Here is a 27,657-nt window from a genome sequence, read left to right on the forward strand (position 1 = left end):
GCGCGCGCCCACGCTTCCTCCGGAAAGAAACTTCCCGGGGGCGAGGGGGCGCGGCCCTCCTGCTGGGCCGCGGTGGGACCCCGAGGGCGCCCCGGGGTAGGCAGGGCGGCCGAATCATCCCCTGAGCCCCGAGCCAGGGAACTTCAGAGCGTTTCGCCCTTCCCCGGGAGAGGCAAACACGGACACGTCTGGGTCTTGGCCGACAAGTGCCTTCAAGCCCGGCGGGGGCAGACACCTCCGCGCCGGCCGCCGGCGAGGGCTCCCTGTCGGCGGGGCCGCGGCCTCGCACCAGCTGCGCGGATTTAGTCGTTCGCGGGCCGCCGCAGCGGGCGGCGCCCACGGCCTCGGGCGACGCGGCGGCCTGGCGGGGGGTGGGGCGGGGGGGCGGGGCGCAGGGGCACCCCCCGGGGCGCCAGGGGGCGGGCGTGCGGGCACACGCGGTGCGCGGCGGACGGGGGCGGCCACCGCGTCGCGCGGCCGGGGCGCCCGGGGAGCCGCCCACTTCGCCGCAGCGGCCCCGACGGCCGAAGCTTGGATGTGGCGGCGCCCGCCGAGCCGGGGCGGACGCGGGGCGGCCCGGGCCGGGGACACGCGCCGGTAGCCCCTGGCGCTGCGGCGGCCGCAGGATGGCCGAGGTAAGCGCGGCTCTCCCCCGGCGCGGGGGGCCCCCTTGGCGCGCGGAGGGGGGGCGGGGGGAGTCGGGGGGCGCTGCCCGGCCGGGCTCAGTCGGCTCCGGGGGGCGCGCCCGGGGCCACTTCCCGAGGCCACCTGCGCGGCGGCGCGGGCCGGGGAGCTGGGAGCCGTCGCCGCCCGACGTCCCGGAGTCGCGGACGCGCGCGGGCACCAGGCGGGTCCCCGGAGCCCCCCGGACGGTCCGGGCGAGCCTCGGGGCGCCGTCCACGGCGAGCGCGCCTCCCCCGCACCCCTCCCCGGCCCTCGGCGCCTCCGGTGCGAGTCGGAGGTCGTTCTCCCCGGATTTTGTTTCTGCAGAACCAGGCGCGCGGTAAACGCGGTCAGCCGGCGACGAGCGGACCCCGGCGCGTGGCGGGGCCCGGGGCGCCGGGTGTCGGAAGCGCCGCGGAGCGCGGGGCGGACGGGTCGCGCCGGAAGCCCCCGAGCCGCGAGGGCGCGGAGGGGGCGCGGCCACACGGGTGCCCGCCGAGCCCGCGGGTGGAAGCCGGTCGGGCCCGCGGCCGGCCCCTCCGTGGTGCTCATTTACCTGCCGGTGCCCGGCGCCGCCAGGGACGCGGGGACCGCCGGGCCCGCGACTCGCGGCCGGGACTCGGGCGGGGAGGGGCGCCGCGCCGGGTCGGGCCCCCGGGGGCAGGGGCGCGCAGGGCTTGGGTCGGGGGGAGCGGGGTGAGCGCGCCGCCTGTCCCCTGCCCCCTCGGGCGCTGCCCGCCAGACCCCAGCCCCGCCGGCCGCTTCGGTTTGCATCAGCCCCTACGGATTTGTCAGCCAGATGTGACAAGATTGTGGAGAGGCGAGGGAAGCCGGAGATCTGATACTAATCAGCGCATAGCTCGGAGCCAAACTTTCTCAAACGCGGTGTAAGAACATGCTCTTCTCGTTTAAGGCATCCCTTTGTGGCTGTGGGGCTGCCACCGGTCGTAGGCTGACAGTTAAATGGAATGCCAACGAGCAGCCTTAATTGTAGGAGTAAAATTGTGTGTGTTGGGGGGCGGGGGTTCAGACACTCTAAGGTTCAGTTATGTCCCCTAGTTTTATGGCCGTGCTCACCGCGGTTCTCTGAAGACAGGGCATTTAAATCGGGCCAGACGCCTGGTCGCAGCCAGGCCTCTGCTGTTAACACTTAAGGGGCCTAGCAGAGGCCCCACTGGTGTCCTGGGAATCCCTGTCAGTGAGTGAGTGTGTGTGTGCGTGCAGGGGAAGACATGTGTTCCTGCAGCCTGGGCCGACCCAGCAGAGCCAGCAGCAGTTTTTTAAAAATATATTCTCGTGAAAGTGACAAAGATTTGGGCTTTATGAAAGGTGAATTGAAAAACAGCATTTGGCAGATTACCTTCTCCCTTTCTTTCTGGTGCCTTTTCATTACTGGTTTATCGTTTTAATTTGCAGAGTTCGTGGAACCTTTTCATACTCTCCCTTAGATGCTTTGCTTGCATATAAGTGCTTATGTGTTAAAACTTGAGTTCAGTGGTCAATGTACTGGCTCCTCTGTCGTCCCCTCCCAGATCCGTTGATATATATTGTGAAAACCTCATTCACGGTGTGGTATGTCAGAATAGCATTTTCGTGTGTCTCGTAAAACAACACGACTTCACAAACACGACCAGTTGTCCAGGGTTGGATTTTTGCTTTCCTTGGGTGTGGAAAGATAACCACCTCGTTTGCTCTGATAAATCTTGATAAATAGCTTTATCCTTTCTGGCAGACCTAAAAGAATAAGGTGTGAGTCATCATTCACTTTCTCATCGGATAGGCTTGCTAACTTTAATTTCACCAAGAAAGCACAAGGATTTCAACTCAACTGTCGGTTTGAACGTGTTGGTGTCACAGTTCAACGCCGAGGAAAGGTGGTGAGCTCTTCCCTGAGCGCAAACACGGCTTATGCTCTGGGAACTCATAATTATGTTCAGACATCTGCATAATTTAATTTGGAAAATCATCTGTACCCATAAATGCTGTTGCACTCAAAGCAGTAAGGATTTAGCTACACGCCCCCTCTTCCAGTCCGAAAGTGGTTAGCGGAGAGGGGTTCTGTGGCTCTTGTTATTTGTTAGGCTGTCTGCTCTGGTTATAATTCACATTAGAAATACTAACACACGTGAAATAATTCCTGTTGGAAGCATAAGGTTTGCATGGGGCGTGATTTTTATTCATTGGTTCCTTTTTACATCTCTGTCCTGAAGCAGTTAGGCCTGTGTCCCAGTCCTATATTCTGTATCTCAGAACCATCAGCTTGGGAAGAAGGAAGATCCACCCCACTGGGTGAGAAAAGCCATACAAGTTTCCGTGTGGAGCAAATAATCATTGTCCTTTAAGCATCCCGTTATCATTTATGAATGCCTAGGGATAAGTGTAAACATTTTAAAAGTTCGGTTTGCCGGTAAAACTAAACCACAGGGGTGAGGGGCAGAAATGTCTTAGCTTGTGTATATGGCTTTAGAAGTTATTTTGACAGCGGCCGTTAAAAGAGTCACCCCGTAGGTTCCACAGGGTAAATTACTTGGAGGGGGAACGTGCTTTACCCCAGGGTGAATTTTCACTTCTACAGATGTCATTTAGAGTGAGTTGCTTTTGTCAGAAACAGCCCTGTTTAAAAAGAACTAGAACTAAGTACCCCAGGTAAGATGAAATCTCAGTGCTGAGCCACCCATGCTTTTTTCTTTGTATATATAAGATCAAGATTTAGAGAGCCTGTAATCTTTTTTTAGTTATCTTACTCCGAATATCCTCCTGCAGATTTTTAAAATTACCTATTTTTTTTTTTTTTTTGATGACTTATCTGAGAGATGTTAAAAAATAACTCGGTTCGGGGCAGAAGAGACATCTGGAAAGTTTTGTAAGTTGTTTTTTTTTTCCTTTTAAATTGTTTTCCACCTGAAAATGTTATTTCCTCTTATCTTGTCATTCTTTGAAGCTCTTTTTCTTAATTCTGGGAATGCTAGGTTTCCAGGGCAGCCCACTTTCGCTGCATGGACACATGCCTACTTTATCCCGGAAAGGGTGGACAGAACAAAGAGCCGTCCGGTCTGGGGCCCTTCCCAAACTTCGTGTAGTTGAAGCGGGCCAGAGGGCTCTCACTGTTCTCCTCCGCACTCGGGTTCATTATTATAAACCAGCCTAACACATCATAGGAGAAGTTTGCCTTGGGGGTGATAATTTCACTCACCTAATGTGGAGGGAACTGGTTGTCTCAGCTCAGGAAAAGCTTTAATTCAGATTACTAACTTTTTCTTGTATATGGTTGTATTCGCCTGTGTCGTCCTATGTATTAATGTATGATCCTTCCACACACTCAAACAAACATCACAATTATCTTCCAACCCTCCACCGGCTTCCAGAAGCCTTGTCCCAGTTCTGCAGCCCTCTGACTGTTCTTTGCTTTATTCATGACGAAGGTAAAATTTCTCTACGGACCACTCGAACTTTCTGGATTTTAAGGCTTTGATCAGGATGGCGTCGGTCACTAACGCTGGTCCTTTCTTTTTAAAAATTCATTTTGAAAATCTAAGGTTGCGTTCTTTCTTTCTTTCTTTTTTTTACACTTCATTCTTAAAATCTAGTTCTCGTTAAGTCCTTGAAAGAAATATCTGCAAAATTTTACATAGAGATTTCACAATTTCATCATTATCTTGAAGCAGCAGGCACCAGACACAAAGCTGCTTGCTTGGGTAGCTGGCCACCATAGTTAAAATTATCCAAACGTATAAGTGTCTTGTGTGTGTGTTGGTTTTTGTTTTTTCTTCCGCTCCTCCCTCCAGCTCTGTTTCATTCAGAAGTTCCTACACGGTTAACATCCCTCCTCTTCTTGTTATCAAAGGCTTCTAAACATCGCCCCTGAGGTCCTCCCAAATTTAGGTTATAAAGGAGGAAAAAAAATGTGCCGATGTCATTTGTATTTTCATATAGTTTTTTTGTTGTTGTTCCGTTGCCTTTTTTTTTTCTTTAATGAAGAAATACTTGGTTCATAAGATAGCATTTGAATATTTTTCTACTTTTTGTGTTTTCTGGTTTCAGAACTAATAATTTTTAAGAAAAAAGGGCACAGCTGTTAAATTATTTTGGCACAGAGTTTATACTTTGATTTATAGAGATCAAAAGAGCTAGTATTTTCCCCACCGTCCTCTTTGAACTAAGCAACAAGAGAACGAGGCAAAGGTGTCACGCATACTTTCTGCTCACAGGTAGACTTGGCCCAACATCTGTGCCCTGGGTTCTGCCTCCCGCCTGCCCCTCCGCTGCCAGACCCTTCTCCGTGCTCTCTTCCTCAGCCTCTCTTCTCACCCCCTCCCCATGCTGGCAGTGAGAAAGCAGGCTCGATTAATTCTCCGGTGTTGTTTTTGTATTGCAAAGGCTGCCTACCTGGTTTGGGAGGCTTCCTGGCGCCCTTTTTTCAACTGTGCTCATGGTAAAGGGTGTCCCCTTGTTTTGGGGAATCCAGATGGTTCCATGAAGCCAATTGAGAGACGCCCATCTGGACAGCCCACGCCCGTCTCAGTGCATGGCCTCTCCAGGTGTGCTCCCCTGGCCCAGGGCAGAAACGTCTGGTCTGTGGCCTGGCCTCCCGGCCTTGACACACGGGGCTGGGATGAGCCTAGGACCGTGGCATTTCCTGCACACGGTGAGGAGAGCACACCTCCGCCAGCCTCAGAGAGCACCTAAAAAATTAGCCGTAACTCTTCAGTGTCATTAAATTCCCAGTCCGTGTCCAATGGTCCTTGACGGTCTGGCAAGCCTTAGTTTACCCACTGGTGCGTCCAAGTCAAGACCCAGATAAGGTCCCCCAGGGTCCCTCTTCGTCTGTCAGTCTACACTTTTTTCCTTGCAGTCTTACTGTGGGAAATGCTGGCTCATTTGTCCTGTAGGAGCTCCCCAGCCTGGACTAGTGATTGCTTCCTCCTGGTATCGTTTACATCATGGTTATTCCTCTGGCCCCGTATTTTCCGGACACTGCAGTTGACCCAGCGGCTTGATCGGATTCACGTTGAATGTTTTCCACAAGAACACGCCGTCCGTAGTCGTACGTATATTTCCATCGGGGCAGATGGCCTGGTCATCATCTTTTACACCAGGAGTTGCGGGACTGTAATTCATTCACTCCCTGGACACTTCTGGAAAGGGAGTCTCTGTCTCATCAGCGGTTCGGTTATTCTGAAACACAGTTGTACTAAAAAAAAAAAGATATATACTTGATTCTTGCTCTCCGTTTGCCAGTTTGAGGAACAATTCATTGGTTCCCTAAAGGCAGCTAATGAGCCTTTCTTTTGTTTTTAGTATCTTTCAGAATTGATTTTAATATAGTGAATGACTCACGCCAATTTCTGACGAGCCATATTCTCTCCTCCTTGGTTCTTGAACAGTCGAGCTGGATGGCTGTCTGCCCCTGTGAAGACGTGCGCTCCCTTAGGGCAGATGCTGAGCTCCTTGTCTTTGTGTCCCGAGGCCCCTACAATTACCAGTACATAGTAGATGCTTTAAAAACAAATAAAAACTATCAGCGACAAAAAAAGTAATTTGTTAAATAAATTGGCATTGTTTCGTTGAACTGCTCGCGGAGGAAGATGGCATGAGACGGATGTCTGGTCTTGTGTCTCTCTCCAGGCCGCCTCGGGTCCTGTGCCACCTGCTTCCTCCCCTGCAAGGCCCTCGTGGCCTTTCTCCTCTCTTCTTTCCTGCTGTCTTTGTTGCCCATCTCGCAAATGGGGCTACTACGTTCAGAATCCTAGTGGTACCTCTGTGGATTTGCATATGGAAGGAAAACATAAAAATTGAAAGAAGTCACAGAAAAATGAGAAGACAGGAGGTAGGAAGCAAAAAAATCCGATTCTCACAAAAGACATAAGAAATTACAAAATGTGTGTAAGAGGTAGATTCAGAGAGGCCCAAAGGGCAGTTTGCAAGAGACCTCCCACCGTGGATGACACAGCGTCCCCAACCACGAAGGTTAGCCTTGCAGCCACAGTGAGAACGGGGTGACAGTTTCACTGCGGGAGAAACCAGGTCCTCACCCCACAAGCTGAGGGTGGCCATTAGAAGACGCTGTGTGGTATAGATCCTGATTGGCAGTGTTTGGTCTGAACTGCAGCCTCCAAGACTCAAACATATTAACGATTGTCTGTATCAACACTTAAAAATACAACTTGGAAAAACCTAAAGCAGTTTTATGCTATAAGGTTGGTGACTTAAAAAGTGATTTGTGATTTTGCAGATTAGCTCCTTGATTTTTTAAGTTAGGGAGTTAAGATTCTTACCACCAAGAGTCTGGCACAGCCTTAGAATCTCACACTTACGAGACGACTACAGGCTCTAAACTTGGCCTCAGTGATTTCTCCTCGTTAGCCACTTTTCACATGATTTTTTACGCAGCCCTTTCCACGGCCAGCAGGACAGTTGGTGTGTAAATTAGGAACTACCTTCTGCTGCTAGTCTAAGCTCCTAACAGTCACCATCCTTTCTGTGCAGCCTTCCTTAGGGCGTGGCCTCAGAGTTGCCCCGTGGTCGCAAAATGGCCTCTCCAGTCCAGCCATCATATTCTCATTCCAAGAAGGAAGAAGGAGGACAGGTACAGAAGTCTCTGCTGAGTCAGCTCCCGCTTACAAGGAGCTTTCTGTAACGCTCCGCCTAGCAACTTCCACATGCTTACCACTGGCCAGTGCTTAGTCACCTGGCCACCCACAGAGACTCAAAGAAAGGAAGATCCGGCATAAGGCTCTTGGGTGGGCATCTATAATTAGTGAGCATGGCGCTGCTGCCTCATTCGTTCCCTCATTCTTCTCTCAGCTCGTCCCAGTGGAGGGGCCTGCAGGCTACCAGGCCCCGTGCTAGCTGCTGGGTGCTAGGTTGGGGTTCAGTGGGTTCCTTGCCTCTTTTCAGAATGATCCATCGTGTCACAATGTTTGTGGATGTTTTTATAATAGGTATTTTTGGTAGCTCTGTCTGTGCCAAGTCAGACCACCAGAGCCCAGAACCTTGGTGTGGGCCTTGTCGCAACAACACTCTCACCGTACCGATTGGTCTTTTCAGCTCTTATTTGTACATCCTCATTAATATGGCGACTAGGCCTCTGAGGTTGGCAGGAACAGAAACGCAGCCCTTTGTAGGCAGAGGCTCCACGGCATGGAGCTGAAGGTTCTCTGGCAGATGGGAAGTAAGACCCAAGTCCTCTAAGCCAGCTGTAGGCTTTCCTGCCTCCCCGTGGAAGATGTTCATTGTGGTGAAGGGGCAGGAAGTGCAGGCTCGTCACCTCTGCGTCCAGATGGATTCTTTTTAACACAGGCAAATCAAACTCATTTTGTATTTTTTTTTTAATAAAAGATTACTTAGAACAAAATCAGGACTCCTTGGCCTGTCCCACAAGATCCTAAGCAAAGTGCTCTCTCCCACCTCTCTGACCCACATTTTCCACCGTTAACCTTACTAACTCACTCCATCTACACTGACTCCTTTTCTGTTCCCTGAGCCTCTTTGTGCCCCGGGGCCTTTGCACTGGCCATGCCCTCTGCCCTGAAACACTTCCTTCCTCTCCAGTTCTTCACTGGCTCCTTGGTGTCCCTTGGATTCAGATCAAATGTCACCTCTTCAAAAGTCTTCAATGATGATCTTATCTAAGACCCCTTACTTATACCCCTCTCTCTCCAGGCTACCCAGTAGAATTGCTGGCATGGCTTTCTGTTTATTTTATTCAGCACTACCTTACTCTGAACTGGTACTGTTTATTTTCTGTCTCCTTTAGATTGTAAGCCCCTGGAGGGCAGGCACCTCGTTGGTCTTGTTCAATACTTTAACCCCAGAGTTTAGAACAGTGCCTGGCTCGTTAATGTTTGGTAACTATGTATTCTTGTATTATTATAAGCGAAGTTTCTTTACAGTGTGAAACTTTAATGTCCTTTTCTACGGAATGTGGCTGATAATGCTTGACTCTCAGAGTTGATGTAGAAATTAAATGAGACCATAAGTGTTAGCCCCAAATAGGGGTGTTTCAAGATAGAACCTACCTCCAGTATCCAGACTGGAGTCCGCCCTGACCACCCATGAGTCCCTCTGCTTCGTCATCCATAAAATGGAGACAGTGAGACCTGCCTCCCGGGAGGGGGGTGATGAAGAAACGAGACAGTACAGGGGCAGTACTACTTAGTGCAGTGCCTCACACGCAATGAAGTGCTCAGGAAAGCTCCACCAACTGGGGGACTTTGGGGAAATTGTGAATCTTCCATAAATACAAGTTTCCTGAGAAGAATGCCCCGTAGTGAGGGTCGAATGAGAACAGCTTTGAAGTCACGCCACCACGTGGTAGGGCAGGTGCTGGGAGAAAATCCAGTGTCACCACTGGACTCACAAGTGTCCAGTAGAATTTTCTGTGATGGTGGAAGTGTTTTGTATCTCCACTGTACAGTATGGTAGCTGCGAACCCCATGTGTCTGCTGAGCACTTGAAATGGGGCTGGTGTGACCAAAGAATTGAACTTCTCATAGTTTCTTTTTTATTCATTTAAATTTAAGTAGGCAGGGGCTCCAGGGTGGCTCAGTGAGTTGGGCATCTGCCTTGGGCTCAGGTCATGATCTCGAGGTCATCCTGGGATGGGGTCCTGCCTCGGGCTCCCCACTCAGCTGGGAGTCTGCTTCTCCCTCTGCCCCTCCCCCTGCTCATGCACATGCGCACACACACACTCTCTCTAAAAAATAATCTTTAAAAAATAAAAATAATTTAGAAATAAATTTAGACAGGCACATGTGGCTAGTGGCTGCCATGCTGGATAGGGCAGACCAAGTCGCTTGAGCCTACAGAGCTGTCCAGCAGGTACACAGTTCCGTTTTGGATCCGATCCATTCCACAGATGCACCCTCAAAGCATCAGTGCCCCAAGTCTGGAAGCCCCTGAGGTCTTCTATAATTTTTCTCCTTCCTCTCGCATTCTATCCCCCCCCCCCAGACTGTCCCCCTGCATTTATCCTCAGGGATAGGAAAATACCTACATGCACTAGAGATAAAATCAGCTTGAAGTGGGCAGTTCTTACTCAGCATCCAAATCCCATCAGAGGCCTGCGTGGCCCCCCCACCCCCACCCTAGGGAATGTCTGTGCGTGGACCCCACCGTGTGCCTGGGCTGGCGGCAGCTAAAAACTCAAGTCAGCATCTCCCTAGATGAAAAGTGGAGCAGGGGTGTCTATAGAAGGAAGCGGGACCCTCCAGTCTTTCTAAAAACGAGGTCGTAACTTTCTGTCCCAAACTGCAAGTCACGGACGCATCCATCATGATACGAGGTGTGTTGGTGATTTCTGGATGAATGAGGGAGCCGAAGGCAGCTACAAAAAAGCAAACCAGAATTTTGAATGTTGATTCGTAGCATATCAGAGTGACTAATAACAATTCGGAAATAGTCTGATTAAAATGAGTGCGTAAAAAGCAATAATCATGTCTTGATGAGTTCAGAATGTTGTAAACATCTGCTTTATGTTTCTGAAGAATGGAACAAGTATTAGGATTCCAGGGGAAAGGATTTAAGTTTTAAGAGTTTTCCATATTGATTTGCATGAGTACTTTTCGTCCTGTAATTAGAATTTTGGGGTTTGATTTCATTTTAGAAGTTTTAATTTGTCTTTAGATAATGGTGCTATAATTTTTGCCACATCGTGGAATTCTGATATGGGTGGAAAAACTCAAGGGCCTTAATATTGGAAGTTTTCCGAGGCACTGTAATTAGCTTTTTTTAGCTCATAAATAATTCCTCTGAGATTTATTTCCATGGATGTTTAATGAGCTTTATTAAGCCTTATTCAAATAGGTTCATATAGAGCCACATGAGTACTTCTTATAAAACAGCATTCATACATTGAATTTTATCCATAATGCTTCTTAAAATTCTGTCCCCAAACCAAAAGCTGCAAAAACTGAATAGTCAGGTTCGGCCGGTGGGTCTCACCTGGAGGCGGTTTTGCTCCACATCTGGAGAGGTTTTCGGTTTTCACAACTGGAAGAGGGAGAGGCGTTTCTGTGGTGTCTGGCGGGTAGAGACCAGGGGTGCTCCCGGTCACCCCACAATGCCCGGGATAGACACCGCAAAGGATTATGTGACTCAGGATGTCGATCGGTCTCGAGTTGAAGAACCCAGAGTCCGGTGTCAGAGAGATACGGAAAAACTGAGTTTCAGTCTTGGGCTATGAAATGTGTTTGAGATCGTTTCCCTGTAGTTCGTTTCCTCGTGCTGGGCCTGAGGTGCACTCGCCCGGAGGTTCCAGGGGCTTTGCCCGAGCAAGAGCCTTTTAAGCAAGATCTTTGGGAGGAAGGAGGTGTGTGCTCCTGGACCCCTTACTGTGCCCGAAGCTGGTCCTGTGTTCTGAAGGAATGAGTGTGAATTTGCTCTGTGTGGTTCTGGCGTCTTGCTTACAAACAGCGACTGGCATCTTGAGGGACAGGATCCAAAATAAGAATTTTTTTCTACCTTTAGAAATTTCCTTTAGGGGTGCCTGGGTGGCTCAGTGGCCTTCCGCTCAGGTCATGATCTCAGGGTCCTGGGATCGAGCCCTGCATCGGGCTCTCTGCTCAGCGGGGAGCCTGCTTCCCCCTCTCTCTCTGCCTGCCTCTCTGCCTACTTGTGATCCCTGTCTGTCAAATAAATAAATAAAATCTTTAAAATTTTTTTTTTTCCTTTAAAGCAGTCACATTTATCAGAATGTAGGTTGTGAAATAGTCCAGAGGCTCAGTACGGAGTATGCCGGGAGCTGCTGAGAATGCAGATGGCTGGTTCCAGGGTCAGCCGGTGTTCAGAGTCACAGGGCTGTTTGAGAAATCTGGACAGCACGCTTGTGCTGCAGACAACGGGACATTCTTGTTGGGAGCGTGTGTCTTAGAACTTAACCGGTACTCATTTTTATCTTTCCAGATGAGGGATAGCATGTCATCATGTGTCTAGGAATACAGATGTGTGGGTTCCTGTGTTCAGCCACCTGTACCAGTCTCTAGGAGCAGAATCTCTCTAACCGAAAGGTGAAATGATACCTGGCACAGCATTTCTCCATCCTTTCTTCATTAGGAGACTAGATTTTTTAAAAAGATTTTATTTATTTATTTGACAGACAGAGATCACAAGTAGGCAGAGAGGCAGGCAGAGTGGGAGGGGGAAGCAGGCTCCCCACTGAGCAGAGAGCCCGAAGCGGGGCTCGATCCCAGGACCCTGAGATCATGACCTAAGTTCAAGGCACTGAGCCACCCAGGTGCCCCAGGAGACTAGGTTTTTTTTCCTAATTGTGCCTCCCCAGTGAAATTTTAGTATGATACTATATACTACGTTTCTGTTCACATATGTGTATCTGTGTTTCATACATAAAATGAATATTTTTTCATCTCCCCCCCAAGAACTAATTTTCACCCCATTCGGATGGTATCACCCCTGATAAGAGCGAACGCAGTATTCCAGTAAGGTCGTGGTGATCACAGGGGGTTCTTTGTAGGATGTTGTATGGCTTTACAAAGAGCAAACGGGTTTTCGGATACATGTTTTCTCTTTTCTGTGTCGTGATCCTTCTGGAAGGGATCAGGGAACACCATTACTATCGGCAGCTATGAGCAGCCCTGCTCCTTCCCCTGAAAATCTCGTCTAGTCGCTCTGTTGAGGCTGGTGGTAATCTGAAAGGAGTCAGGGATAGCCATCACATCAGGGAGATTTTAGCCTGTATTTAAGCAAAATCGCTGACTTTGAGGGGGGACTTTATTTTTTAAAACACTTTTAGATTCACAGCAAAATTGTAAGTAGAGATTTCCGATATACCCCGATATAATTGTAAGTAGAGATTTCCAATATACCCCTGCCTCCACACATGGACAGCTACGGGGTTATCCACATCCCCCACCGGAGGGCACACCTGTGACAACTGATGAACCTACACGAACACGACATCATCTCCCAAAGCCCATGGTTTACTTTAGGATTCATTCTTGGTGTTGGACCTCCTATAGGTTGGGACAAATGTATAATGGCACATACCCATCATTATAGTATTGTACGGGGTATTTTCACTGTCCTAAAAATCCTCTGGTTCTAACCCCTGGCAAGCACTGATCTTTTTAACTGCCTCCATAGTTTGCCTTTTCCAGAAGGTCATGTAGCTGCAGTCATACCACGTGCAAGCGTTTCAGACTGGCTTCTTCCACTTAGTAACATGTGCTTAAGGTTCCCCCGTGTCTCTTCATGGCTTGGTGGCTCATGCCTTTTCAGTGCTGGGTGATACTCCAGTGTCTGGAGGGACCACAGTGTACTTATCCATTCCCCTGCTGAAGGCCATCTTGGTCACTTCCAGGTTTTGGCAATCATGAATAAAGCTGCTGCTACCAACATCCACGTGTGGGTTTCTGTGTGGACATACGTTTTCAGCTCCTTTGGGTAATACCAAGGAGCATGATTGCTGGGTTGTATGGTAAGAGTATGTTTAGTTTTGTTGGGAACCACCAAACTGTCTTCCAGAGTGGCTACACCATTTTGCATTCCCACTAATAGTGAATGAGAGTTTCTGTTGCTCTCCTGACGAGCATTTGGTGTTGTCAGGGTTCTGGACTTAGGTCATTCTCATAGGCATGTCGAGGACTGGTTTTTGCAGTTGTATTTCTACTGAGATATACTTTATTGGCTATAAAACTCACCCCTATAAAGTCTATAGCTGAGTGGTTTCCCTATATCCACAGAGTTGTGCAACCATCACTACTATGTAATTTCAGAACATCTTCATCTTAAAAAGCAACTCTGGTCAAAATTTAAAACATCTGTGCTGCAAAGGGCACCACGAAGAAAGTGAAAAGATCATCCAAGGGCAGGAGACAACATTCGCAAATCATCATCTGTTAAGGGACTAGTACTGAGAATATATAAAGAACTCTTACAACTCAGTGCTAAAAGACAAACAACCCAATTAAAAAATGACCAAAGCATCTGAACAGACATGTCCCCAGGGAAGACCTACAAATGAATGGCCAATGAGCTCATGAAAAGTTACTGATCGCTGTTAGCCATTGAGGAAATGCACACCAGAACCACAGTAAGATACCACGTCATACCCACTAGGCTGGCTGTTTCTAGACAGACAGACAACAAGTGTTGGGAAGGACATGGAGAAATTGGAACCTTCCCACATCGCTGGTATGGAAGCAGAATGGTGCAGCCACTTTGAAAAACCTTTGACAGATTCTCTAGTTAAACAGAATTACTATATAATCCAGCAGTTCCACTCCTAGGAAGACCTAGAAATGAGCACCTATGTCCACCATAAACTTGTACACAGGGCTCCTTCTGCAGATGTGGGAAATGTTCTAAAATCAGATCGTGATGTTTGCACAACTCTGTGAATATCCTTAAAATCACTGAGTTGGATACTTTTAAGTGGGCGAATTGTATGATATCTGAGTTGTGTCTAAATTTAAAGCTATTTTTTAAGAGATGAAAACAAACAAAAGGAATAATATTCTCTCCCCATTGCCACCCATTAACCGTCCCTCCTCGTTCCTGCCCACTCTGCACAGCCCTGGTCACCGCTAGTCTGCTTCCGGCCTCAGTAGACTGACCCCTTCTTGACGTTTCATGTAAATGGAATCCTACCGCCTGTGACTTTTTGTCCTTGGGTATTTCACCGAGTGTGTTTTCAGGGTTTACGTATGCTGTGGCATATGTCAGCGCTTCGTTCCTTTTGACGGCTAAGTAGTACTCCACTGCGTGGCAGTGCCCCATTTTGTTTAGTGGCTCATCAGCTGACGGACGTTGAGGTTGTTTCCACTGTTTGGCAGTTATAAACAAGGAAGCCAGAAACATTTGGTACTAGCTTCTACGTGGGCCTATATTTTCATTTCTCTTGGGCACCTACCTAGGGGTGGGATTTCTGGGTCATACAGTAAGCCCACGTTTAACTTCTGGAGGAATTGCCAGACTGTTTTCCAAAGTGGCTGCACCATTTTACATTCCCCCTGGCTACTGGTTTTTAAGTGAAGACAGTTACATACTCCTTAAAGTGAGTTTCCCAAGTCCTGGGACAGAACGTCCCCTTACCTGTCCCCCACAGGAGCCTGCAGAGTCCTTTAACTGATAGAGGGAGGTCCCCCCAGACACACGCGGACACCCCAGTTTCAGGGCTCTCCTAATTCGTGCCCGTTCCACCCAGCGGCCCTTCCTGGGAGCCTCACTGACACAGCTTCTGGGAGAGCTTTTTCTCATTAATAATACCTCACATTCTTCAGACCTCTATCCCCTTTGGAGGAATTCATCCTAAAAATATATGGAACGCTTTGTTCTCAACACCAGAACTTAGCAAACGTGTACTTGTGTGTATTGTGTTTCAGCTGTGTGAACTTGAACGTGCAGCTGGGCGTGCGCCTGGGGCCGCCAGCCGGGCCAGTCCTTGGTGGCCACGCAGCCCAAGGGCTGGAACCGGGGAGCTTCCTCAGTGTGTCTGGCCACGGCATGTTGTCCGTCTGTTTGGACTTTTCACCTCACCACACGTCGGGGGGCAGTGGGGGGGGATAACCATGCCCACATTTGGATAATTGTCCATTCAGACCCTTCTCTCTCACTTGTCCTGGGACAGTCCCCGTGTAACTTTCAGGGGCCACCACTTTGTTCGACTTAAGAGATTGGTGACTGTTCACCCTTTCTGTGTTCTTACTGACAAGTCAGGGGGCACCTGGGGGGCTCAGTCAGTTGAGCATCTGTCTCTGGCTCAGGTCATGATCTCAGGGTCCTGGGATTGAGCCCCAAGTCAGGTTCCCTGCTCAGCAGGGAGTCTGCTTCTCCCTCTGCTTCTCCTGCCCCCCCCAGCTTCTGCTCTCGCGCACGCACGCGCGCGCACCCTCTCTCTCTCTATTTAATGAATAAATAAAGGGGTACCTGGATGGCTCAGTCATTTAAGTGTCTGCCTTCAGCTCAGGTCATGATCCCAGGGTCCTGGGATGGAGCCCAGGCTCCCTGCTCAGCGGGAAGCCTGCTTCTTCCTCTCCCTCTGCCCCTCCCCCTGCTTGTGTTCCCGCTCTAAAATAAATTAAAAAAAAAAAAAAAAAAGTAACAAGCAAGATATTTCCATCCAGAACTTTCCTTACAGAGCATGGTGGTGTTCCCTAGCCCCCCCTCTCCCGCAGAGCAGCTGTGGGACGTGTGCGCCCTCCATGGGCCCCGGGGGCCAGCTGCTCTTGGGTACCGGGTGCGGGGTCCCCGCCCGCGTCTGGCGCAGAGTGGGCACACAGTGCCCCGGGAGCGTTACCGAAGCGAGGCCCGCGTCCTGTCTGGCAGGAGCAGCCTCGCGTCCGCGCAGCACTCACGGGCCGCGGGCCCCGTTCTCTCTTGCAGGCTATCGGCTGCACCCTGAACTGTAGCTGCCAGGGTTTCACGCCCGGGAAGATCCACCACCGCCGGTGTGAGCAGTGCAGACACGGATGGGTGGCCCACGGTAACTTTGTCCTCCTCCTCCCTCGGCCCCTCGTGTCCCCTCTGAACGACTTCGAGGGATTCGGGAATGGACTGTGTGTCTGAGAAGGTCCCCCGCACTCGGTGGCTCACGGGCCGAGAGCTTGGTATACGTCCCCTTTTTGAAGCCTAATGACCCTGCATTGGTGGGTGGGGTCTTAGCCCCATTCTGCAGACGAGGAACAGGTGCTTCGGGCGGTCCTTCTGCAGCGACAGAAATGTCCTGTGTTGTCTAACGCGGCCGCCATCAGGGTGGCCAGTAAAATGCAGAACGCTCCGTTAAGTTTGAATTTCAGGGGAGCAATAAATGATTTTTTAGCCTAAGTATGTCCCAGTGAATACTCTGAGTGTAAACGTATCCCGCTCATTCCCTGTCTCCGTGAAACTCCTGCTCGCATGTAACCGGGCATCCCATATTTTCATTGGCTGAACCCCTCGATCCCACGCTGAATCCCGTGTGGGCTGCTGAGTACTTGAGATGTGACCGGCGGGACTCTGAAGGACTGAATTTCTGATTTTGTTTAACTTAAGAATTAAAATAATTTAATAAGGCAAAAATCATTCCATAAAATTAAAAATGTTACAAAACCACATAGCCATGAGCAACGGACTGTCACATGGGACAGCGTACATTCTGGTGGCTTAACTGGCCCTGCCTGACCGTTAGGATGCAGCAGACGAGGGGCCAGGCCCGGATCCTTCGGATTCCCCAAGCCGGGCTCTTCACCAGCAGACCCCGTCCTTCCTGATTTTTCAGCTTTTTGATCATGTGCCCACCGTCCTTTCCTGGCACCTGCCCTCCACGGGGCTGTTTTCACTTCTTAGGGACAGGGAAGGAAGAAAAAAAAGTCTCAGGCCAGTCCGTTTTCTCGCAGATCTAAGTCTCTGTGGATGAGGTAGAGCCTGGTAGCCGTGAGGACTGCGACCCAAGCGCACGGTCGTGTTTTCCCTGTCAGAACGCAGAGCTGGGCACTGCTGCTAGCCCGCCCCCGCGCAGCGTCTCTCTGAGAAGGAGAATCTTCACGAAGGGTGTTTCTCCAATTTGCTTTTTCAGCTCTGAGCAAGCTGAGGGTCCCCCCCGTGTACCCTACAAGCCAGGTGGAGATTGTCCAGTCCAATGTGGTGTTCGATATCAGCAGCCTCATGCTCTACGGGACCCAGGCCATCCCGGTGCGCCTGAAAATCCTACTGGACCGGCTCTTCAGCGTGTTGAAGCAAGACGAGGTGCTCCAGATCCTGCACGCCTTGGACTGGACCCTCCAGGACTATATCCGGGGATACGTGCTGCAGGTAGGGGAGCACGGTCGTGGTTCCGCTGGGATGTCTCTTCTAGTCCTTTGGAGGAAAGGGCATCCTTTCCTTGTATAATGGCTTAAGCACCCACTTCACATTCTGGGAAGAATCCAGTGCTTTCTTCCAGATACCAGGGAAACTTCCAGACATGGGAGCATGGACACACTCTGTGATTTGGGTCTCACTAAGCCAGCTCTCCCACAGCAAAACCTTGGCCCCGGGTCACTATCCGCTGGCCACCTATGGACCCAAGACGTTGACTGTGCTAGGTCTTACTGACGGTGTGGGAGTGAGAGAGGAGCGAATGTTCCAGAAGCACGTTGCAGAAGCTGGCCTTCCTTCCCGGGTTCCGTCGCCCTGTGATACGTCTGTGTTCTGGCTCCTGATTGTTCTCACTCCCCTTGATTCCCCGCTGCCTCTCCACGTGTTCTCTGCTCCCCTCCCCTGTGCCTCTCACCACTTCTCCGTCTGTTACTCTGTGGAGTACTCTTACATCCTTCTAGGCCACATCATGGTAGGCCCTCATGTTTCATATCCACAGGCAAAGAACATATTTCCTGGGACAGATGATATCATTTCTCTGATGTAGGAAGCAGTGACAGCTTTTTTTTTCCCCTTGACACTACGAGAAAATGTCAAAATTTCAGTGAAATGGGGGATGAATATACTACCAGGACTAACGTATGCTTGAGTCTTACCCCAGGCGGGCCATGTCATCAGCACAAGCACTCGGGCTTTTGTCAGCTGGAATTACTGGACCCTCTTCCAGTAAAATCTCCCAGGGCCGGGAAATCATCCCCATTTTCCAGTTGAAAAGCCAGAGGCTCAGAGTGCTTCTAAATCTTGGCCAACGTCACTCAGGGTGTGAGTGGCAGACCCAGGGTTAGAACCTGTTTCTTTCTAACTCTGAAGCCTGTGGTTGGCCTGTGGAGGGGTGTTTGCTCACCTCCGGTGCAGGACCCCCAGCAGGCTAGAAGCACCCTTTTATGTAAAGCAGCATTATGATCCTACATTATGACATAGATCAATATTTAATGATCCTAATAATCTTGCTTTCTAGTGTTAGGATTAAAAATATGGAATCAATTACCTTGAACCTCTAGCACATCAAAAATTTATGATGTTACATCCCTCGTCATCTTCAGATCTCTTCCATGCATTGTGCAAAATCTCAGTAGGCCATCAAATACATGTTCTGTGATAAAATATTTATTGTAGTTTTGGGAAAAGTTAGGCCTTGCTAGAGTTTTGAAAGATCTCCAGCACGCCAGGGTAATTACAGTTCTGCTTTGTGAACGTGGGCAGTAGATCAATACGGGTTCATTTGTTTTCTGAGGTTAGTTGCTGGGGGAAGATGATTAAACTTGCAGCAGATAAATACTTGAGCTCTGTCTGGGTCTGACTGCCCCCTCTCTCCTCCTGAGATGAAGAAGGGACTGCCGTTCGAACGATACATATTTTCGTTTCAGTGGGGAAAAGGATGGCAGCTAATGCAGGAACAACCAATCAGTTTGAAATAAGACGGAAAATAATCACCCCATGTCCGTTTGGCCAGAGTCCTATGGTCTTACTTCTCTTTTCCAGAGCCCTGCTTACATCTGTGCGGTCCGTCTTCTATGCGGGGCTCTGGCCTGGGAGAGTAGCGTGAGCAGGGGGGCTGACCTGACGGGGTGTCCCCTTCTGATACTCACAGAGAAGAGGGTGTGGGGTAGTAAATTAACTGCAGTCTGTGCCTCTGGTCTAGGACGCGTCGGGGAAGGTGCTGGATCGCTGGAACATCATGACCGGCGAGGAAGAGCTGGCCGCCCTGCAGCAGTTCCTTCGCTTCGGGGAGACCAAGGCCATCGTGGAGCTCATGGCCATCCAGGAGAAGGAGGAGCAGTGCATCGTCATGCCGCCGGCCGCGGCGAATGTGGACATCAGGGCGTTCATCGAGAGCTGCAGCCACAGGAGCGCCGGCCTCCCCGCCCCCACGGACAGGGGGACCCCCAGCAGCCTGCACCCCTTTGAGAACCTCGTGAACAACATGACCTTCATGCTGCCCTTCCAGTTCTTCAACCCTGTGCCCCCCACACTGATAGGGTCACTGCCTGAGCAGTATGTGCTGGATCCAGGTCAGGACCAGAGTCAGGAGCCCAAGCAGGAGACGCATGGACCCTTCCCCGGCGGCGGCGGCGGCTTCTTGACCTCCGCTCCTGCGTCATTTCAGGTCGAGAAGGAGCCGTGTCTCAACTGCCCAGATACGGTTCCCAAAAAGGAAGACGGCGCCCATTTAAGCGACTTGGGTTCCTACCACCTTGTCCCGAAGCTTGAAAGGACCCAGTTGTCCCCCGAGGCCAAAGGGAAGCCCGAGAGGCACAGCCTGGGCGCGAAGAAGGGCCGCGTGTTCTGCACGGCGTGCGAGAAGACCTTCTACGACAAAGGCACGCTCAAGATCCACTACAACGCCGTCCACCTGAAGATCAAGCACAAGTGCACCATCGAGGGCTGCAACATGGTCTTCAGCTCCCTGCGGAGCCGGAACCGCCACAGCGCCAACCCCAACCCCCGGCTGCACATGCCCATGAACAGGAACAACAGGGACCGGGACCTGAGGACCAGCCTGCACCTGGCCGCCTCGGACAGCTGCGAGCGCCCGGGCTTCCCCGCGACGTCCCCGGACCGCAGGCCCCCGCCCGGCTACGCGGCGTCCGGGGAGGATCCCCGGGGCCAGCCGGCCTTCCCGAGCCTGGGCCCGGATGGGGTGCTCTTCCCCAACCTGAAGACGGTCCAGCCGGTCCTGCCCTTCTACCGCAGCCCGGCCACCCCGGCCGAGCTGGCCAACACCCCCGGCGTGCTGCCTTCCCTCCCACTCCTGTCCTCTTCCGTCCCGGAGCCGCTGGCGCCGCACGAAGGCCCGCTGGACGCCCTTCCCAAGAAGAAATCCCGCAAGTCCAGCATGCCCATCAAAATAGAGAAGGAGGCCGTGGGGGCGGCTAACGACAAGCGGCACGCGCTCAGCTCCGACGAAGACGTGCCCCTGCGGGTGGCCGGTGAGGAGGAGCCCAAGGCCTGCAGCCCCCGGGCGTCGGACAGAGCACCTGAGGAGCCGTGCGCACCGTCTGGGGGCTTAGGGGGGCCCCTCCTGGGAGGAGAGAGGGTCTGCCATGGGGACTCAGGGCTGGAGTCCGGCGGGGCTATCCGCAGGAGCCCCGAGTGGGCCACACGGCCGCCGGAGAGGGAGGCGGAACAGAAGCCAGCCCTGCCCGCCGTGCCAAGGGAGCCGCAGGACAGTGGCCGTGAACCTCACCTTGCAGCCGGGACCGAGCCCTGCGTCCCCTTCCCTGACTACATCAGACTGCAGCAGCGCCTGCTGGCCGGCGGGCTCCTCGGTGCCCTGTCTGGCCGAGGAATGGCTTTTCCTTGTTTCGAAGACACCAAGGAGCCAGAACCCGTGGGTCCGCGTGCGTCCGGGCGGCAGAAGGAAGAAGCTCGCTTCCAGTGTGACGTCTGCAAGAAGGCTTTCAAAAACGCGTGCGGCGTGAAAATGCACCACAAGAACATGCACGCCAGAGGGACGCACGCGTGCACCGTGGAGGGCTGTAAAGCCACGTTCCCCTCGCGCAGGAGCAGAGACAGGTAAGACGCGCTCAGCGGGCCTTTCTTCCAAGGCCATGGTTCTGAAACTTCCGCGCGCGCCGGAGTCACGGGGAGGACTGTTAAAACACATCCCTCCGAGCCCCGCCCGTGGGCTTTCCGCTTCTGCAGGGGTGGGGTGAGGCCTGAGGGTTTGCGTTTCTGAGTCCCCAGGTGGTCCTTCTCCTGCTGGTCCAGGGGCCACAGTTTGAGAAACACTGACCCCTACACCCCGTGCCTGAGTTTTTGGATTCAGATCTAAACTCATTTGACCACGAACCCTGACCTGAAAGGACATGAGGCTACGGGCAGTCTGTCTTTTTTGAAATCTCCCTTTGTGTGGATTTTCTTTATTATGTGTTCAGTGCAGAAATACTCACAGATTTATTCCGGGAACATGAAAAAACTATATGGTTTATGCACCATTCTGCCTTTCTAAAGCCTGAGAAACTCTGAATTCGGAAACATACCTAGAGCAGATGGTTTGGGATGAGTAACCGTGAGCTAGTCTCCCAAGAGGGGAGGGTTAAATCATCACCACAGATAACAGAACTTGTCCACTTTTCATCTTATGATACGAAGCCCATCAAAGGAGAGGTTTTCTCCTAAGTCCGGTTAACGAGCTCTGTTCGAACGGAAGGAGAACTGTGTGGTCAGAGAATTGGTCGTTATTAAGGTAGCAGAGACGAAAGGCACGTATTAGCAGGTTACTGTAGGGCTTGTGATGTGGGTTAAAAGCTGAGATGTCTTTGGGTGGGGGGTGTCCCTGAGCCCCACACGGCGTCATGCTGTTTGCAGAGTGCCCAGGCAGGGTGGGTCTCTCATCAGTCTGGGACACGGCACTGGCCTCACTGTCTTTCTCGTGCTTTTCTTCATGAACTCGAGTCACATCACCACAGCCTGGGAAGGGAGGCACACGCGTTACAGACACGTTTGTTCATGAGCAAGCTTTACGTTGAAGAAGAGACAGTCCCACCAGTCGGATCATCCTTGATATTGTGATCCTCTGCTGGCCTACGGTGTGCACTGCATTAGAAGGCATACTGAATTTAACGTACAGCTTCGTTTTATTTTTTTTCATGTATTTAATTTTTCTTATATTCTGAGCTATTTGTAGACACGGGTCTCCTCTCCCACCATAGGAAAGTGTCTTGAATTATAAATGTAGACTGCTAATTCTGGTGGTCTAGAACTTGGAATGTTTAGAATCAGATTAAAATGGTACCCTTTTATTTTATTTTGTATTTTTTAAGATTTTATTTATTTATTTTGACAGCGCACGCACAAGCAGGGGGAGGGGCAGAGGGAAAAGCAGGCTCCCCGTTGAGCAGGGAGCCCGATGCGGGGCTCGGTCCCAGTACTGAGATCATGACCCGAGCTGAAGGCAGACGGTCAACCGACTGAGCCTCCCAGGTGCCCCTAAATGCTACCATTTTGAAAAGAGCTTTGTGGACAGGCCTGGGGTCAGGATGAGAACTGTGTTGTCTGGACAGCTGTCTTCCCCTCTTGAAGCCGCTGCCATCAACAGTCACTGGGACCCCTCAGGAAGGGATTGGAACAGTGCCTTGAATGCTTTTTTAGCCAAAAAATATTTAAAAACCTTCTGTGAGGTGCTGTGGACACAGTCCCTGCTTACAAAGGCCAGTGGGGGAGACAGCAGTAAAAAGGTGATTATGGCTAAATGCAGTAGCCGCTGTAATGAGAGAGAGAGAGGTGCTGTGGGCACATAGTCGGGGCCCCTGACTAGACCCTTTTGAGAAATTAGGGAGGGCTTCCTGGAGGAAGGGGCATGACTAAACCAGCAGCTCTTAGATGTTTTGGTCTCAGAAGCCCTTTTACAAATTCTTGAAACCTCAGGGCCCTCAAGAACTTTTGTGTGTTTGAGTTTATAAGTGTCAATGTTTACTGCATTAGAAACCAAAATTGAAAAAAGTTAATATTTATTTCATCCCTTAAAATAATAAACCTATTATATGTTAACATATGTAACATAAAAAAAAAGGGGAATAACATATATAACATGTAATGAAAAATAGCCCCGTTTTCCAACCCAAAAGCTCAGTGAGAAGAGTGGCTTTGTTTTACATTTTTGCCCATCTCTGTAACGTCTGGCTTAGCAGAGAACAGCTGGCTTCTTACAGCGGCTTCCGTGTTCATCCTGTTCCAATACTGCATGTCACGTATCCTCTGGAAACCACACACGGTATCATGAAGGAATGACAGTGGAAAAGATCGTGTCTTAGGATCATAATGATGAGAGGAGTTTTGACTTCAGGGCACCCCTGAAAGAGGCTCGGGGACCATGAGGGGTGCCCAGACTGCACTTTGAGGACCACTGGTCTAACAAGGCAGAGATGGGGGTGGGGATGGGAATTCATGGCATTAACAGTCCCAAAAGCAGCAAGAAGCCTGGCACGCGGCCCAGAGGGTTTTGCAGTTGTGGTCGTCACTGGTTTTAGGAGACGTGGCACCTGGGGAAATGCACCTGACCCTCCAAAGGTGTAAGGAGAAGGTCGGAGGATCCCACAGTTTCGCTCCTGGCATTCCTGAGGGACTCGAGCCCAGACCTTGGCTTTCTTGCCACAGGGACCTTCCCATGCAAGGTTCCGGTAAATGTGTCTGTCTGACTTTTTTTTTTTTCCCAACCACTTATGTGCCAGGACCTGCGTGTCAATCCAGTGTCTGGTTTTCTGCCGACACATACCTGCCCCTTCCACCCGGAACGCTGACATAATCACAGGGCAGAGCTGCTGTTGATAAGAGTTGTTTGCAGAGTGGGTGATCTGGGCGCATGGTTCTGATTATGTCCAGGAAAAGAATGCGTAAGGGATAGAAGAGAGACGTTGAATAGCAGATCCAATATGTTTTAGGAACTAGGATGAAATTTCCGCCCACCCCCGCCCCCACTGTGTCTTCCGAGGTTTCAAAGAGCAAACTCAATTCTTAGTTATTTTGGTGGGGGTGTCCCCCCCCCACCCTGAGGTGGTCCTGGCAGGCATCCTCATCTGTACGGGTGGGGGGGGGGCAATTTCTCTGTTTGGAATTGTTTTTCTCTCACCTGTAAGCTTGTCCCCCCCAGTAAGGGCAGTTTGGAGTCTGAGGCCAGCAGGGAATCTCTGAGCCGACATTGATGGACAAGTTACATCCAAATGATATCGTGTGAGCGAGAAGCGTGTGTCATCATGGGTACTCATTACCTGCCCTTCGGGAGTAATCATTGGGTAGAAGATTGGTGGTGGGTTCAGTGCTGCATTTGCAAAACTCCTGTCTGGTTTATTGTGAAACGTTGCAAATATGAAGTGAACTTAAATTCTCTCTCTCTCTCTCTCTCTCTCTCTCACACACACACACACACACACACACACACACACACACTCACACACAATGTCTAGCCAATCAGATTCTCTCTCCTATAGCACTTCTGGGGGTTAAGGGAGTGTAAGTGTTACAAACCCTGATAGCACACAGACAGTTTAGAATTTTCTAGTAACCACATTTTAAAAAAGTATAAAAAGACACAGGTGAAGTAATTCCTAATAATGTATTTTGTTTCATTCAGTCTATCACAAACACCATCATTTCTGTGTCTGACACAGCCACGTTTCGGGAGCTCACGTGTCCCGTGGGAGTAGCTATCCTACCGGACAGGGGCTCTCTAGAAGATATTTCTTGGTTTCATTGCAGTGAAGTCCTCTGCTTACCTCCATACTGGGACCGGTTTTCTCCCGGATCCCCTGGTTCCAGTGTCCCAGGGGAACTGACCTGATTGGAGTAGGCTGACAGTTCTCTGTAGATGAGGTACGGGAAGTTACGTGTCCGTCACATGGGAGAAAATGAGAAGAACTACATAGTCCGAGCTTCCGGGCAGCCGGCTTTCCTGGTCAGCGCTAACTTCGGCAGGCAGTGAGCAGCCCCGGGCCAGTGTCCCCTGGACACACATTTCATCCCATCCCCACTGTGAGCACTCCTTCTGCACCACAAAGTGTTTCTGGTGTCCACCTAGTGTCTCCACGCGGAATGATGACTGTTTTTACAACAACAGCCCAACCCACTGCTAACCGTCTTTTCACTCTTGTAGACACAGTTCAAACCTAAACCTTCACCAAAAAGTGTTGACCCAGGACGCACTGGGGAGCCCCGACGACCATTTCCGTGCAGCTTACCTTCTGAAAGACGTGGCAAAGGAGACCTTCCAGGACGTGGCTTTCGCGCAGCAAGCCTCCCAGACATCTGTCATCTTCAAGGGAGCGAGTCGGATGGGCAGCCTGGTTTACCCGATCGCCCAGGTCCCCAGCGCCGGCCTGGAGAGCTACAACTCTGGTCCGCCGAGCGACGGCACCGTCTTGGATTTGAGCACTACCTCGAGCATGAAGTCGGAGAGCAGCAGCCATTCCTCTTGGGACTCAGACGGGGCCAGCGAGGAAGGCACCGTGCTCATGGAGGACAGCGATGGGACCTGTGACGGGCCGAGCCTTGTCCCCGGGGACGACGAGTACCCCATCTGCGTCCTGATGGAGAAGGCCGACCGGAGCCTCGCCAGCCTGCCTTCTGGGCTGCCCATCACGTGTCACCTCTGCCAAAAGACGTACAGTAACAAAGGGACCTTCAGGGCCCACTACAAGACCGTGCACCTGCGTCAGCTGCACAAGTGCAAGGTTCCGGGCTGCAACACCATGTTCTCCTCTGTCCGCAGCCGCAACAGACACAGCCAGAACCCCAACCTGCATAGAAGCCTGGCCTCGTCCCCGGGTCACCCCCAGTAACGGGATGGTGGCCGAGAGGGCGAGGGAGCCGTTTGCCCTCGTTCAGGAACGAGGTGGTCCAGAGAAAGGTCTGTCATTTCGTGAATACCACTTGAGGCGAGCCGGGCAGAAGGTCTTAGAGCTGACCTCTTGTCTTGTAGGAAGTCAGCTCCGGGGGGCACCCCTTCCTGTTATTTTTCGTGGCCCCGGGGGCTTGTCCCTGACATAACAAACACTGGCGGAAACGCGGCTTTTCCCCACATGTGTTTACACGTTCCCCAGGAAAGCGGCAGGTCTGTGAACCGACAAGGGGGCCCAGAACCTTGGGGGAACTCGAAGTGAAGGGTCGGCTGAGTGTCCCGGGAAACAGGCAGCCACCACGGGTCAGGAGCCAGGCCCCAAGATGACTTTTTTTTTTTTTTTTTTCCAGTCCTGCTTTTACTGAGTCTGAAATCCAGACTCAGGGGTGGAAAAGTGGCTTGTTGAGAACTGTGCCTCCGTGGGGAGAGGAGAGTTGCTTTTGTTTTTGTGTTTTCCCCTTCAGGGGTCTCATGGACCTCCAAGGAGTGCCCAGAGGAAGCAGGTGGGTTTCCAGCACACAGGAACAAGGTGACAAGGATGTCCGTGCTCGCTGTGTAGCAAGCGTTCAGGAAGCTGGGCAGGGGGTGGGGTGGGGGCAGATTTCATGCACTTAAACATAGTGGTCCTCAATTTAATTTAAAATAATTTTGGTAATATTTAATTTTTGTTTGTTACATGAGTCATTGGGGTGAGTGCAGACGTGTCACAGTGTGACCTCTGGGTCTCTGCTCGAGGGCAGAGCGAGGCTGCCCGATTCCATTCAGTGAACCTCAGAGGCTGGCCATTTCGGTCCCCGGTGGAGGGTGTGCAGGACCGTCTGTAAATACTCGGCCAAAGCGTTTAGAGAATGTGGTTCTGATCTTCAGGATCGCTGGGTCCCTCAGCCCTCATCCTTTTATAAATGTGTAAGGTTAGGAGGAACTCTCCAGTGTACACGGTAGAAGAGAAGTAGGGCGTGACTGCCATACCGTACGTCTTAATATTTAACTTATTCTGAAATATGCTCCACACATTACACACATCTGTTGTGAAAGGGAGGTTCCGTGGGTCCGGTGAAAAGCGACTGTCCCTCAAGATTCGGCATCTGCGGTACCCGGAAAGCCTGTGGCAGGGAGAGAGAAACTGACGTCGCGTTAAGGCTGAAGGCGACCCGTCTTTTATAAACTTGACAGTGGCTTTAAGTCATGAAAGACACCCTCTCGGAGAACGGGGGGCCATGAGAGAGATCCTTCCTCCGGCCCAAGGGTGAAGAAAGCCGACAGCCTATTATGGATCGTTTCAACGTTTTCTACAAATGTGACGACACTTGGTCTCTGCTTAAAGTAACATGTATCTTTCCACTGTTTCTTTACTCAGTTCATTCTTCCAGTTACCCCAAGCGGAACAATTTGTATACAAATGAGTTTTCTATGATTTAATAAAAATGTATGCCACACGGTTTTGTTCAAAAGGCAAACGTTTGTTAAGACCGGTCCTGTCGGACAGACAGAGTGTCGCGTGCAGGCTGCGGTCACTCACCCGCACACGGACGTCCGCGCGTGAACTGACAGCCGTGGGGGCGCGGGGGGCGCGGCCGGGCGGGGGCGGCGCCTGGAGCTAGGGGCGCACTGCAGCAGGGACGGTGGCTTTTAAGTTCCACAGGTGGGGCGTGGAGTGGCTCCTTGACGGGGAGGAGGGGCCGGGGATCGGTTTATTATTAAGAAAATTACAAAATAAAGTGTTTGAAAATGCCGTGCTGGCGAAGATAACACTTCCAGGCGGTGCTGGAAGTCAGGTGCAGTGAGTGATTCCTGCCGCTTGCCTTCTT

General features: G+C 51.2%; 1 protein-coding gene across 1 annotated transcript; it reads left to right on the top strand.

Moving 5' to 3' along the window:
* Nucleotides 1-535: 535 nt before the first annotated feature.
* Nucleotides 536-25,790, top strand: BNC1 (basonuclin zinc finger protein 1; the record flags this gene model as incomplete). The annotated part of the gene is given in 6 exon segments (XM_080809279.1): nucleotides 536-598; nucleotides 600-635; nucleotides 16,003-16,102; nucleotides 17,174-17,409; nucleotides 19,157-21,030; nucleotides 25,106-25,790. Coding segments are annotated over 6 exon segments (2,994 nt in total).
* Between the last annotated feature and the right edge of the window lie 1,867 nt (nucleotides 25,791-27,657).

Source organism: Martes martes, assembly GCF_963455335.1.
Source record: "Martes martes genome assembly, chromosome: 7".
Classification (NCBI taxonomy): domain Eukaryota; kingdom Metazoa; phylum Chordata; class Mammalia; order Carnivora; family Mustelidae; genus Martes; species Martes martes.